The sequence below is a fragment of the Hyaena hyaena genome, unplaced genomic scaffold, assembly GCF_003009895.1.
Source record: "Hyaena hyaena isolate Hyena2069 unplaced genomic scaffold, ASM300989v1 scaffold_633, whole genome shotgun sequence".
NCBI classification, from domain to species: Eukaryota; Metazoa; Chordata; class Mammalia; order Carnivora; family Hyaenidae; genus Hyaena; species Hyaena hyaena.
Genome location: NW_024081266.1, coordinates 1,033,014 through 1,045,204, shown reverse-complemented (window position 1 = coordinate 1,045,204; position 12,191 = coordinate 1,033,014). Strand labels below are relative to the sequence as shown.

Sequence of the window (12,191 nt, the reverse complement as noted above, 5' to 3'; positions counted from 1 at the left end):
CTCCTCATGATTCTTTTTCTCATTAAAGTTGAGAAAACACCAATCTAGTTCCCCTTCTCTCCAGTAGGTTTTATAGATGAAGGAGATGAAGACAGATTGTGCCCTTAAGGTCCTATGCACAGTAGCAGAGCTGCTATTAAAACTCAGCCCATTTGTTTACTGATAGAGTCTCAAATGCTTTTTCTAGTATCTCTGTTATTTCTTACCTACTCCCCTCCACATTTTTACTCTTCTGTTGGCCTCTGTTGTTTCATTTTGTCAGATCTCCAACTTCTTACTTGTGTCCCTTCCTCTCAGTGTCTTTTTTAGTTCTCTCTTTAAACTTCTCTGTTGAATAAGAGAATGGTACAGGCTACCCACACACTATACATCATTAAGAATGAGCATTTTTATTCATTCTTGATTTGGGGGAAAATTTTGGACCTATTTCTCTAATTGTTTTCTCCTTGTTGTTCAGAACTTACTTTGAAGTCAGCAGGAATTCTGTGTGTGATTAAGACTGTGATATAATCTGTGATGCTAGAAATTAGAATCTCCTGGGGCACCTGGGTGGCTCAGTCGGTTAAGCCTCCCACTTCCGCTCAGGTCATCATCTCTTGGTCCATGAGTTCGAGCCCCGTATCAGGCTCCGTGCTGCAGCTCAGAGCCTGGAGCCTGCTTCAGATTCTGTGTCTCCCTCTCTTTCTGCCCCTCCCCCGCTCATGCTTTGTCTCTCTCTGTCTCTCAAAAATAAATAAACACTAAAAAAAGAAAATTAAAAAAAAGAAATTAGAATCTCCTTTCAGATGAATTTATCTTCCTTTCTTTGCTATGTGGATTATCTCATAACAGACTCCTTTTGCTCTTTGTATCAAACACTTGGAAAAACAGTGTCTGCCTTCTAGTTTCTAGAGAGGAATAGGACACTACAGCTCCTAAGATTTAGGGGTTTGTAGTACTTTTTTTCCTGTAGAAAATAAATATCTAAGTAGATAAATATGCCATGTTTTATGGGGGACTTTGGCATAGAAAGATATGGTCATAGCAGGATAATATGACAATATTGAAGAAAAGCAGTCAATCAGTGATAAGACCATAGTGGCACAATGCCTTCAACAAAAGTCAGCCATTCATCTTTTAAGCCACGCCCTCTTTATAAGAGGATTATTCTCTCCTGTCTTGTGTTTTAGTTTATTTTTAACTATGTTTTGATTTGAGGGACAGAACCATTAATTTCCATGAATAGATAGTAAGCCTCTCCTTGTAAACTCTGAAATAAAATCAGTTTTTGTTTTTTGTTTTCATAATGTGTTTTTTGCAAGTCACTAGCCCATCTTTCTAACTCTTAATTCGTAGAAACCATAGTTAATGCCACTTCCTGATGGGAGACAATATGATTAAACGTTGTTCTACTTCCGTTCCCTTCCTTTTATCCTATTTTCTATCAATAGTATATAGAAACACTAATTTTAAGTAAGATCTTTTGAAACCTAATTATCTAATCCAGAACTCTTCTGCATATGTAGTCTTAGTAAAACTGACATTTTAAATGGTGGGACTTTGTAATGAGTAATTAAGTTAAATGTATTCAGCCTAGATTTTTAGGAACTGATTGAAAGGTAGGATTTTTTGTTGTTGTTGCTATTTTAAAAGAACATCCTTTCCCTCAGCACAGAACAAGGAAATGTTTTGCGTTACCAACCATAAACTAGACATTTGATTCACAATCTATAAAATACTGTTTAGCCTTTAGAAGTATAAATTTCAGTATCTTTTTATAATGTGTTAGAAAATTAATCTTTGTTAGCCCTGTATTCCATTATCATGCTTCTCTTAGAAATGTTACTTGTGACAGAACTCTATTATAAAATTGATTCAGTGTTGCATATTTGAATGTTAAAGACAGTTGACTCATTTTAAATGAAATACTTGCACATATGTGAAGTAAATGGCTTATAACTTTAGAGAAAAGCTCATAAGTTGGTTATATTTATGGCTTAAAACATAAGCTCATGCTATAAAAGAGAAATTTAGAAAAATGTCTTGAATATGGTGATTTCCATTTAAATAAATTACAGAACTGTAGTCCCCCTAAATTTAATCCCACTAATATAACTGTACCCTTGTTTTAGTGTCCAAAAATATTCCAGGCAATTGCTTCAGTTGCCCCACTTCTTCAGTTTATTAATTCTTTTCCTGCTTTGCGTTAGGCCGGGAGGGAGCAGCTTCCAAACTTCTTTGATACATCTCACATGTTTAATATGAAAGACAAGTTTCTCCTTAAAATATTTATTTTTTGTCTATGAAATTTTTCATTAACTTTTCACCCCAGCTTGTTCTGTGTTTTTAGCAGGTTTGATTTCTCGTCTTTGTTCTCTAGGTTCTCTATAAAACTTAGTGTGTGCCATAGGTAGTGAAACATTATTTTCAAAAGCTACTTACAGGAATTGGTCCAATTTCTTTGGTTTTGATGCCATGTATTTTTGTTGTGACTCAGAGAAAAATGATTTGCATTTGGTCAAATTGGGAAAAAAGCTAAGTTGAAATATAATTCCTAATAAGTTCATTTCAAAAGAATATATTGTTTAATGAATTTAATATTACTTTGTTCTTTCTGTAGATAAACGTGTGGAGAATTGGCCTCTGATGCAGTCTCCATGGCCTACACTTTGTATAAGTACTTTTTATCTCTTGTTCGTGTGGCTGGGTCCAAAATGGATGAAGGACCGAGAACCTTTCCAGATGCGCTTAGTACTCATTATCTATAATTTTGGGATGGTTTTGCTTAACCTTTTTATCTTCAGAGAGGTAGGTGTACTAAAGTCACCTTGTAATTCCCCAGGGTTATTGGAAATTAAGAAATTAGAATGTGTAAAACCACCATGTAATACTGTACCCCAAGATAACTGTTAGCTACTCTAAAAGGTAAATTTTGTATTATTGACATATTTCATGTTTGGGTAACAAAAATATGAAATGTACAGAAAGAATAGGACAGTTGTTTTAAAATGGAATTTTGAAGCAGACACACTAGATTCCAAAATAACCCTTATTAACTGTTCTGACGCTAAAAGTTATTTAACTTTTCTAAGACTTATTTTTTCCCATCTGTAAAATGGGAATAATACCTGCTTTCTAGATCAGAGACAAGTGAAATAATTTTTGATAGTGTTAGCACATATTAAATAGTCAGTAAATAGTTGCTGTTCTTTATTTATAATTCTTATTCAGCAATTTCAGATTTGGTAACTGATTAAAATATGCAGATATAAAATCCTGATTTCAAATGAAATCCTATTACATAATGTCATTGTATTTTGGGTTGCAACTAAAATGAGTTAACTGTTACACACCATGAATCATCATGTACTTTTTTGGGCACCGGCAAATTCACTATGAATTCTGAAAAGAAATCCTAAAGGCTAGATTGACACAGGCATTTTTTTAAGTTATAAGAGTGGAAGGATTTTGTTTCCAATGAGATTCCTCGTTAAAAGTCTGTATGAACTCAGAGAATGGGAGTGATTTTCCTTTAAAGAAATCTGTAATTGACAGCTTAGCCTATAGAATCTCAACTTCATAACAGTTTTTATGTAATTTGTTTGGATACTTTGATGTCATTTGTTAGATACAAACCACTCTGGAGCAAGAAATCAGTGCCACTCTTTGATCTGAGTCACGGCTAATTAAAAATTCTCTTGATATAAGCAGATAGAGTTGAAGTCTTAGTGAATTCCTTGTGATTTTTAATTTAGATTTCAATTTTAGAATAAGTTGACACAGCAAATTTTAGAAATTCTAACACATTAAATGTTTAATGCATTTGATTTTTTTAGACAATATTGCTTTTTAATATAATTTGAAAGGTTGCATACTGTATTTAGTGTTTTTTAAATTCTGTATCTACCAAAACCTTAAATATTATTCACTTTTCCTTTTCCAGTTATTCATGGGATCATATAATGCAGGATATAGCTATATTTGCCAGAGTGTGGATTATTCTGATAATGTTCATGAAGTTAGGGTAAGTATATTAAAAATACCATTCATCAGTAGAAGTGGGTTTAATTTTATAATCCGCACTCTGCAAATGTGCTTTTGTAGAGTGGTAAAAGTGGATAGGACTGTTGTGTGTCAGTAAAGCTGTGTGTTTCTTTAAAAGCATATAACTGGGGTGCCTGGGTGGCTCAGTCGTTTAAGCATCTGACTTCAACTCAGGTCAGGATCTCGTGGCTCGTGGGTTCGAGCCCCATGTCAAGCTCTGTGCTGACAGCTTAGAGCCTGGAGTCTGTTTCTGAAACTGTGTCTCTCTCTCTCTCTCTGCCCCTGCCCTGCTTCCACTCTCTCAAAACTAAATAAACATTAAAATTTAAATAAATAAATAAATAAAAGCATAGAACTGAAAATGTTTTCATAACCATCGTGCCCCATTTGGTTGTGAGGGAGTGCATTTGTGCTGGATTACCGGAATGCAATACTTAGAAAAGTTCCATGTTTAGTGTAAAGATGACATTTTGGATTTTTGTTGGTTCCAGTCAAGAATAGAAACTCACAAAGAAAGTCTAATTCATTTGTTAAGAGTCTGAGGGAAAACAAATGTTTTATAAACTATGTAATATTTAGTAAATTAAGCATAGCACAATCTGTATAGGCATAAACTCAGTTTTTTTAATTATATTTGCAGAAAAATAAACCACTGACAATATAATTACCATATTTGACTTTCCAGTCACCGTTGACACACAAAAGATTTATAAACAGTTCAGTTATGTACTGTCCTCTTTGTTGTTGGTACATAGGATACATATCAGAGAAAGTACCTAATGTACAAAAAGTTGAATTTAGGTTACTGGTATAGTAGGGTTCTTGCAAAATATTTTAAACGTTTACAGAGGTCACCTCTCACTGGATCCTTGGATCCTTAATCTCAGCATGTAACATAATCTTTCTGTACCATCTGGTGTCTTAATTAGAGCCCAGGAAAAGACTTATTCATGTAAGTAGGATTATATTTATGACCTAGGAAATAATTTGTTACTTTGTTCCTTTGTTTGTTTCAACTCACTACTTTAAAGATTTTACTGCCTGATAGGAAGTGCTATGATTAGGTATTTACTTTGTTTCACATGTTAAAGTGAGAGACAGACACTAACAGAGACAGGGGCTACCCAAACAATACTTGCAAGAGTATCTGAAATTTAGTATAGGCTAACCATGAACAACTGAAATAACCTTTACAAAGTAAATATCTCTGTTTCTCTACTGTTCTGAAAACCAGCAGTGTGAAGGTGTATATGGCTCTGCCTTCAGCAGTTTGGTACTTCAGGACATCTTGCTATGTAACAGACTAAAATTTTTCTCTAAACTGTTGCCATCTTTTAGAAATAAAAGATGAGAGAGAACTTGGTCTCTTTTTTTCCCTCCTTCCCTCCCCCACGCCATGGATAGATGCCTTGGTTTCACACCTACATAGGCAAAAATGATTCCACACCTCATACATTTTGTGCAATGAAGATTGTTTAGTACTAACTTAACAATGAATAGAAAGCCATGTAATATAGTGTCACTCTGGTGTTTATAACATGTTCCCCCACCCCCCCCCTTTCTTTTTACAGATAGCTGCTGCTCTGTGGTGGTACTTTGTATCTAAAGGGGTTGAGTATTTGGACACTGTATTTTTTATCCTGAGGAAGAAAAACAACCAAGTCTCTTTCCTTCATGTATATCATCACTGTACAATGTTTACACTGTGGTGGATTGGAATTAAGTGGGTTGCTGGGGGACAAGGTGAGCATTTTCAGGAGCATATCTGCATATATCAAATTATATAAATGTGTTGTGTGGAAAAGTAATGAGAAACTGGAAATTTGACTTGGTCTTTAACTTACTTTCATGGTTAGTTATTTCTGTGTTAATGTCATTTTAAAGAAATTTGAACAAAGTGAAGCTTTAGCTTTTTATCTGTGGCTTCTTAAATACCTAAATATTTGCCTCAGAGATAATCATAAACTAATCTTAAATGTGGTGAATAATATTTTGATAAGCAATTGTAGTTGTACTGATTTAAAGGGTACTAAGCTGTAACTCCTTAGTTGAAGATTCCGTCTCCAGTCTAAGCCCAGAGCGCATTTCTGCTCTAAAACAGGCCATAAGGGAACCTGTTGGATCTTACTGAAAGGAAATCATATATAGCCTTGTTAAAGAGGATCTGAATTCACAGTTTGGCCAAGATCTGTCTTCAGCTTTTCAGATGCTTGTAGATTGAAGATGATTTACATCGCTGAGCTGGAAACAGACTGTTGCTGTATTGGGGATCCAGGGTACAGGTCCTTACAGTAGGACAGTTCACCTTCTATTTTCATTCGTTTTACATTTAAAACTGGTTAGAAAACTAAGAAATAAGCACAATTTTGTCATAGATATATTTATGGGCACATCTTTTTTTTTTTTTTAATTTTTATTTATTTCTAGGAGAGAGAGGGAGACAGCGTGAGCAGGGGAAGAGGGAGTCATAGACTGAAACAGGCTCCAGGCTCTGAGCTGGCAGTCAGCACAGAGCCCAACGCGGGGCCCAAACACACGAACCGCGAGATCATGACCTAAGTGAAAGTCGGACGCTTAACCGACTAAGCCACCCAGGCACCCCTATTTATGGGCACATCTAAAGGCAGTAATGAGGCTTTAAAATCTACTTAAACAATTACATTTACCATGACTTTTTTCCCCCCAAGAATAATAACATGAAATATAATATAGGCAATAGCTCTATAATAGGGCATACTTAAGCCACTGGGGTACTCCATTTGGAAACTTGCCACTTTGAAAGTCTTTTACATTTGAAGAACACTCATTTTTTTTAATATGCTAAAAGCCTGAGTCTTAACTTTAAAAATACTTAGACTGATCTGAAGAAAAATCTTTTCCATTAGTACTACTTTACAATTTTTTATTCCTAATCTGTACACAAGATTAAATGTTAGAAAATAATGTAGATTCATTTATTTTATGTTCAGATGGTTTGTTGCCTACTAAAGTTTTCTGAGTCTTGTGATTTCATTTTTCTGAAGCATTTTTTGGAGCACAGCTGAATTCCTTCATCCACGTGATTATGTATTCATACTATGGGTTAACTGCTTTTGGCCCATGGATTCAGAAGTATCTTTGGTGGAAGAGATACTTGACCATGTTGCAACTGGTGAGTGAAATGCTTCTAAAATTTCTTGTGGTGAAACACTGAAAATATTTGAGTTTACTAATTTTAAATGCAGGTTTTTTTTTTTTTAATGTTTAATTATTTTTAGAGAGAGAGAGAGACAGAGTGCAAGTGGGAGAGAGGAAGAGAGAGGTTAGACACAGAATCTGAAGCAGGCTCCAGGCTCTGAGCTCTCAGCACAGAGCCCAGTGCGGGGCTCAAACTCATGAACCCCCAGGATCATTACCTGAGCTGAAGTTGAATGCTTAACTGACTGAGCCACCCAGGTGCCCCTGAATTTACTAATTTTAAAGGGTTAAGTTATCCTCGACAATTTTCTGTTACAAAGTCAACTTTCTCTGTGCTCCAGCTATGAGAGCTGAGGCCGCTTGGCTCTGAGCTTCTTGTTTCTAGACCTAGTTGTCACTGCCACTAACCTTTCAAATATTCTTAAAAGGCTAAACGCAACTCTGGTCTCTCTAAGAGAAATGTTCTAAGTACACCATAAAGTACGTAGACTCATATATAACCAGAAAAATAGTATAACTTCTTTCTCAGGTGATTTTTTTTCTAACTTAAAATGTTACTGTTACCTCTCTTCATCCTACCCTTGCTTAAATTTTGTTTTCTGTTCCACTTTTCAGTCCTTGTTAACAGAGCCCACACATTTAGAAAATAAAAGTTGAGAAGATAGAGAATCAAGGAAAGGGTGGGGTAAAGGAAGGGAACAGGACAAGAGAACTCCTTTTAATTCCCCAGCACATAGTCCTTAGAGAGCAAAGCTAGGTATTTTCAACACATATGCCTAGTGGGACTTCTTGTAGCAGCTGGATACATCAGTGAAACATTCAGAGAGAGGCGCTAGCCCAGTAATCAGACTGGAAGTCCAAAACCAACCTGGTAGCTATTCTTCAAGCCTTGGAATTTATTATAATTTGCTGTAATCATAGCATGTATACAATTTATCAGTGGGATCACATTTGGAAATACTTCATCTCTGCTTTAAATTGCCAAACAGTTGGCTGGCTAAACAGGAAATGCAACTTTTGGGGAATGCTGGGTGTGAAAGATTCATTTGTAACTAAAATGCTGCAGGAAACTTCCTCCAGTTTTTGTGTAAGCTGTTTATATAGTTTGTGTAATTCATCTCTTTCGGTCTTCAGTAAATGGTCACAAGAAAATGAAGAGATGACAGAAGTCCTCTGAACTTTGTATCTACTTTGTTAGAGTCTGCAGCCGAGTCTCCCTGAGTAATGCCACACTTAATCACACCTACATACACACATACTCCTTTTTGGTGACCTAGGTTCCGAGAAACACTGTGAAATCAACAGTTCTTAAATTCTGGATTATGCCATAGAGAATTTAAAGTTTTTTAAACTGATAAACTAAAGTTTTTTAGTCTGATATAAATGTAGGGCTTACATGGAATAAATTATTTTAATAATATTTAATATAATCAACTTGGATAATGCTGTGCTTAAAAGAGAAACCGTAATTGCCCATTCCAAATAGGATGTTAATTTTGTGAAGAGTACAATATTTCCAAACCAGAAGTTCTCATAACAATCATCTCAGTTAAATCTTGTAAAAAGTTAACCCTTGATAACACCATCAAATTCATAATTCTTATACTGAGAATCATTCATTTATTGGTATGTTGGATTTAAACTGATTTGCCTTATCTGAATTAAAAAGCTTTTTAATTTTGGCTTTTCTTCTTTTAAAAACTTTTGAAGTTGGAAGTGATTCTCTCTTTTTGCACCTATTCTCAAATATCTACTAAATTTTAGTTTGTAAAGGATAGTGTTAATTCAAATGCAGTTTTACCTGTGTGCTATTTTATAAGAAATAAATAACAAACCCTTCTGATGGTTTCAATTTTAAAAGGACTTGTACCATCTTGCTGACAATTTTATGGAATTGAAATCAGTTAAAATGTGAGAGGAAAACAAAATATCAAAAAGGGCATACGGTACTATTACTTTCTTCTGTTAGGCTGTTGATATTCTCTCTCATTAATAACATGATTCAGCATTACCAACAAATACTCACTGAATCCAGACCCTGTGCCAAGGACTCAGGAATCCCCAGGGAGCAACACATAGCCTTCCCCTCTGGAGTTATATACTAGTGGAAAGATGGACAATCATGAAGTTAAGAATTCCAGATAGTTTTAATCGTTTTAAAGAAAAAAGTGCACACAAAACAAAAACCCTGATGAATGGGATAGAGAGGGCCAGCTGGATTGAGATACTTTGTGCCAGCAGGTACAACAACCAAAAAAAGTCAGGAAAAGAAAAAGGAAAAAAAAAGGCAGGAAGCCCTAGGTGAGGGAAAGAAAGGGAACTAGAGTTAGGTGTGGGAGCCAAAGAACTTTGGACAGTGTGGCAAAATTAGGGCCTATCTTAGCCAGGTAGAGGATTCTGGTATTGTTAAAAGTTACTTACTATTTACAGTAAATGTATCCTGCATCGCTGTTTTGTTTTGTTTTTCAGGTTCAGTTCCACGTGACCATTGGGCACACAGCACTGTCTCTTTACACTGATTGCCCCTTCCCCAAATGGATGCACTGGGCTCTCATCGCCTACGCCATCAGCTTCATATTTCTCTTTCTCAACTTCTATGTTCGGACATACAAGGAGCCTAAGAAAGCAAAAACTGGAAAAACAGCTGTGAATGGTATTTCAGCAAATGGTGTGAGCAAATCAGAGAAACAGTTAGTAATAGAAAATGGAAAAAAGCAGAAAAATGGAAAAGCAAAAGGAGAGTAAATTGAACTGGGCCTTAACTGTTGTTGACAGTGAGGAAGCTCCCATTTCATATAAAATTTCAGGGAAAATAGAAGCAAATGAGGGTTTGGGGGTGGGGAGAAAAAGACAAATGTGCTCTATGTATTAATAACCTTTAGATAGAGTAAAGTGTTAAATACAATACCCGGATGTTTTATTTATGAAGTTTTATTTTAAACATTTTTTTTTATTAGCCTTGATATTGTCCAGACCAAAGCAATCATTATGTGACTTTGGAGGCTCTCCCTCTGTTCACATTGTTGTCTAATGCATGAGATTTTTCATGTATCTTATATACAGTCATTCTTTAGTCTGATGATCACAGAAACACAGTATGAATTTTTTGACTAAATTATTATTGCCTACTGATTAAAATCAGTTACCTTACGTTTTCTGGTCCAAAGCTGGAACTGTAGATACTTTAAAATTTGCACATTTGAATTCATTTGCTGACTGGAATGGTCGAATCTCTCCACCTCTAGTCTGAATATGCCCTTTTAGTTGTAATTAAATTAAAATATCTGATGATCTCTGTAGACTCTTAGAGGCTTGATGATGATGGTGTTGGTGAAAATAAGAAAGAATTACAGTAAAATCCTGTCTAGTGACCCAAAGGTCACCTTGACTTGTGGCACAAATCACTGTGGGAAACAATTTTTGTGATGAAAAGGCAGCCTTTTAATACTCCTGTTACCATCATAAGTATATTATGAAAATTAAGATTATTGTCTGATTGGAACATGAAACAACTCATGTCTTTAATTACTAACATCACAAAAGAGTTACATTTATGTGCTGTTAGAAGAGAGTATGTTGATTTTTATCAGGCTTTCCTTGTTTTGATTTGTGGCTGTTACTGATTTTTCATATGTGGAAATATACCTACCTCTTCTGTTGGAAAGAACATTTAAAATTAAATAAATTTTAATTAAAAAATCAAGGAGTCCTCTAATGTAAGTTTTAATAACTTTCGAATCTGCTAGTAATTTTTTGCTTTTTTTTACAAATAGCATACACCCAACTTTTCATGAAACGAACCTTCTCTTTCATTGTGTTTAATTTTGGAGTGATATTTTCCTTGTGACAAAGTTGCAGGATCTTATTTATTTACTAGATATGAAGTGTATTCCCATTTTGGTGCAATATTCTTGACTCCTTGGTGCTAAAGATCGTTAAATTTAGTGTGTGGTTTTTATAAGGTGTTAATTAAGACACAAAATGAATAAAAGAGTAGTCAGAACCAGAAAATTAAATTTGCTGTTGACAAATGAAGTGTTTCATGTAATATAAATGAACAACTGGAAATACAGTAGGAAAGAAAACTTGTACGTTGTCTTATTGCATAGGTTGAATTGTTAGGGGATGTTGACCAAGGATCATTGTAGAAAGAGAAAATATGACAAAAAAATAAAAGCATGAATATTTCTAAGTATCTCAACATGTCAAAACTGCATGGTGCAGGATGTATGCTGTTTGTGCAGACAAACTATTTCAGAATATTTTGTAAGCTATAAAATATTTATTGTGCGTTAAAAGTACACACTTTTTTCCCCCAAAGGCATGAATCATGAGAAATACAGAATATTTGCAAAACTTATAATAGTTTGGCCTGAGAGGATTCAACACCTTTGTCTTTGCTGCTGACTGGAGATTTGTAAATCTTTGTAAACGTTCTGTACTGCTTTCCCAGACCTATTCATTCCCTGCTACCTGATTTCAGCACAATAAATATACTACTGCTTTGGGAAAAAATGATTTTCTTTCTGTTAATCAGTTTATTACATAAATTATCTGCTAGATATTTATTTGATTCAGTTGTTAGTATTCTAAATTCTCTTCCGCTGCCAATTACTAATGTAGAAAAGAGGTGAAACTAGAACTTGGGTGTCTAAAAGTTCTGGTGAAAAGCTTTTTTTTTTTTTTTTGGTGGGGCATATTTTTACTTTAAAAACTGGTTGCCTTTGGAAGAGCCTTTGGATCCAGACATGAAACATACCATTTTCTTCTAAAAAAATTTTTTTTAATCTTTATTTATTTTTGAGAGTGAGACAGAGATAGAGTGTGAGCAGGAGAGATTCAGACACAGAATCTTAAACAGGCTCCAGGCTCCTAGCTGTCAGCACATAGCCTGATGCGGGGCTCGAACCCATGAACTGTGAGATCATGACCTGAGCCAAAGTCGGATGCTTAACCAATTGAGCCACGCAGGTGCCCCCATTTTCTTCTAA

At 35.1% G+C, this 12,191-nt stretch overlaps 1 protein-coding gene across 1 annotated transcript in view; it reads left to right on the top strand.

Moving 5' to 3' along the window:
- Window positions 1-11,718, top strand: part of ELOVL4 (ELOVL fatty acid elongase 4) — a 33,489-nt gene extending 21,771 nt beyond the window's left edge. The window contains exons 2-6 of the mRNA XM_039216421.1: window positions 2,600-2,787; window positions 3,923-4,003; window positions 5,595-5,766; window positions 7,047-7,174; window positions 9,670-11,718. Coding sequence (XP_039072352.1) covers window positions 2,600-2,787; window positions 3,923-4,003; window positions 5,595-5,766; window positions 7,047-7,174; window positions 9,670-9,945 — 845 coding nt within the window. The 3' untranslated portion in view covers window positions 9,946-11,718. The remainder of the gene's footprint in view (window positions 1-2,599; window positions 2,788-3,922; window positions 4,004-5,594; window positions 5,767-7,046; window positions 7,175-9,669) is intronic.
- Window positions 11,719-12,191: the final 473 nt, after the last annotated feature.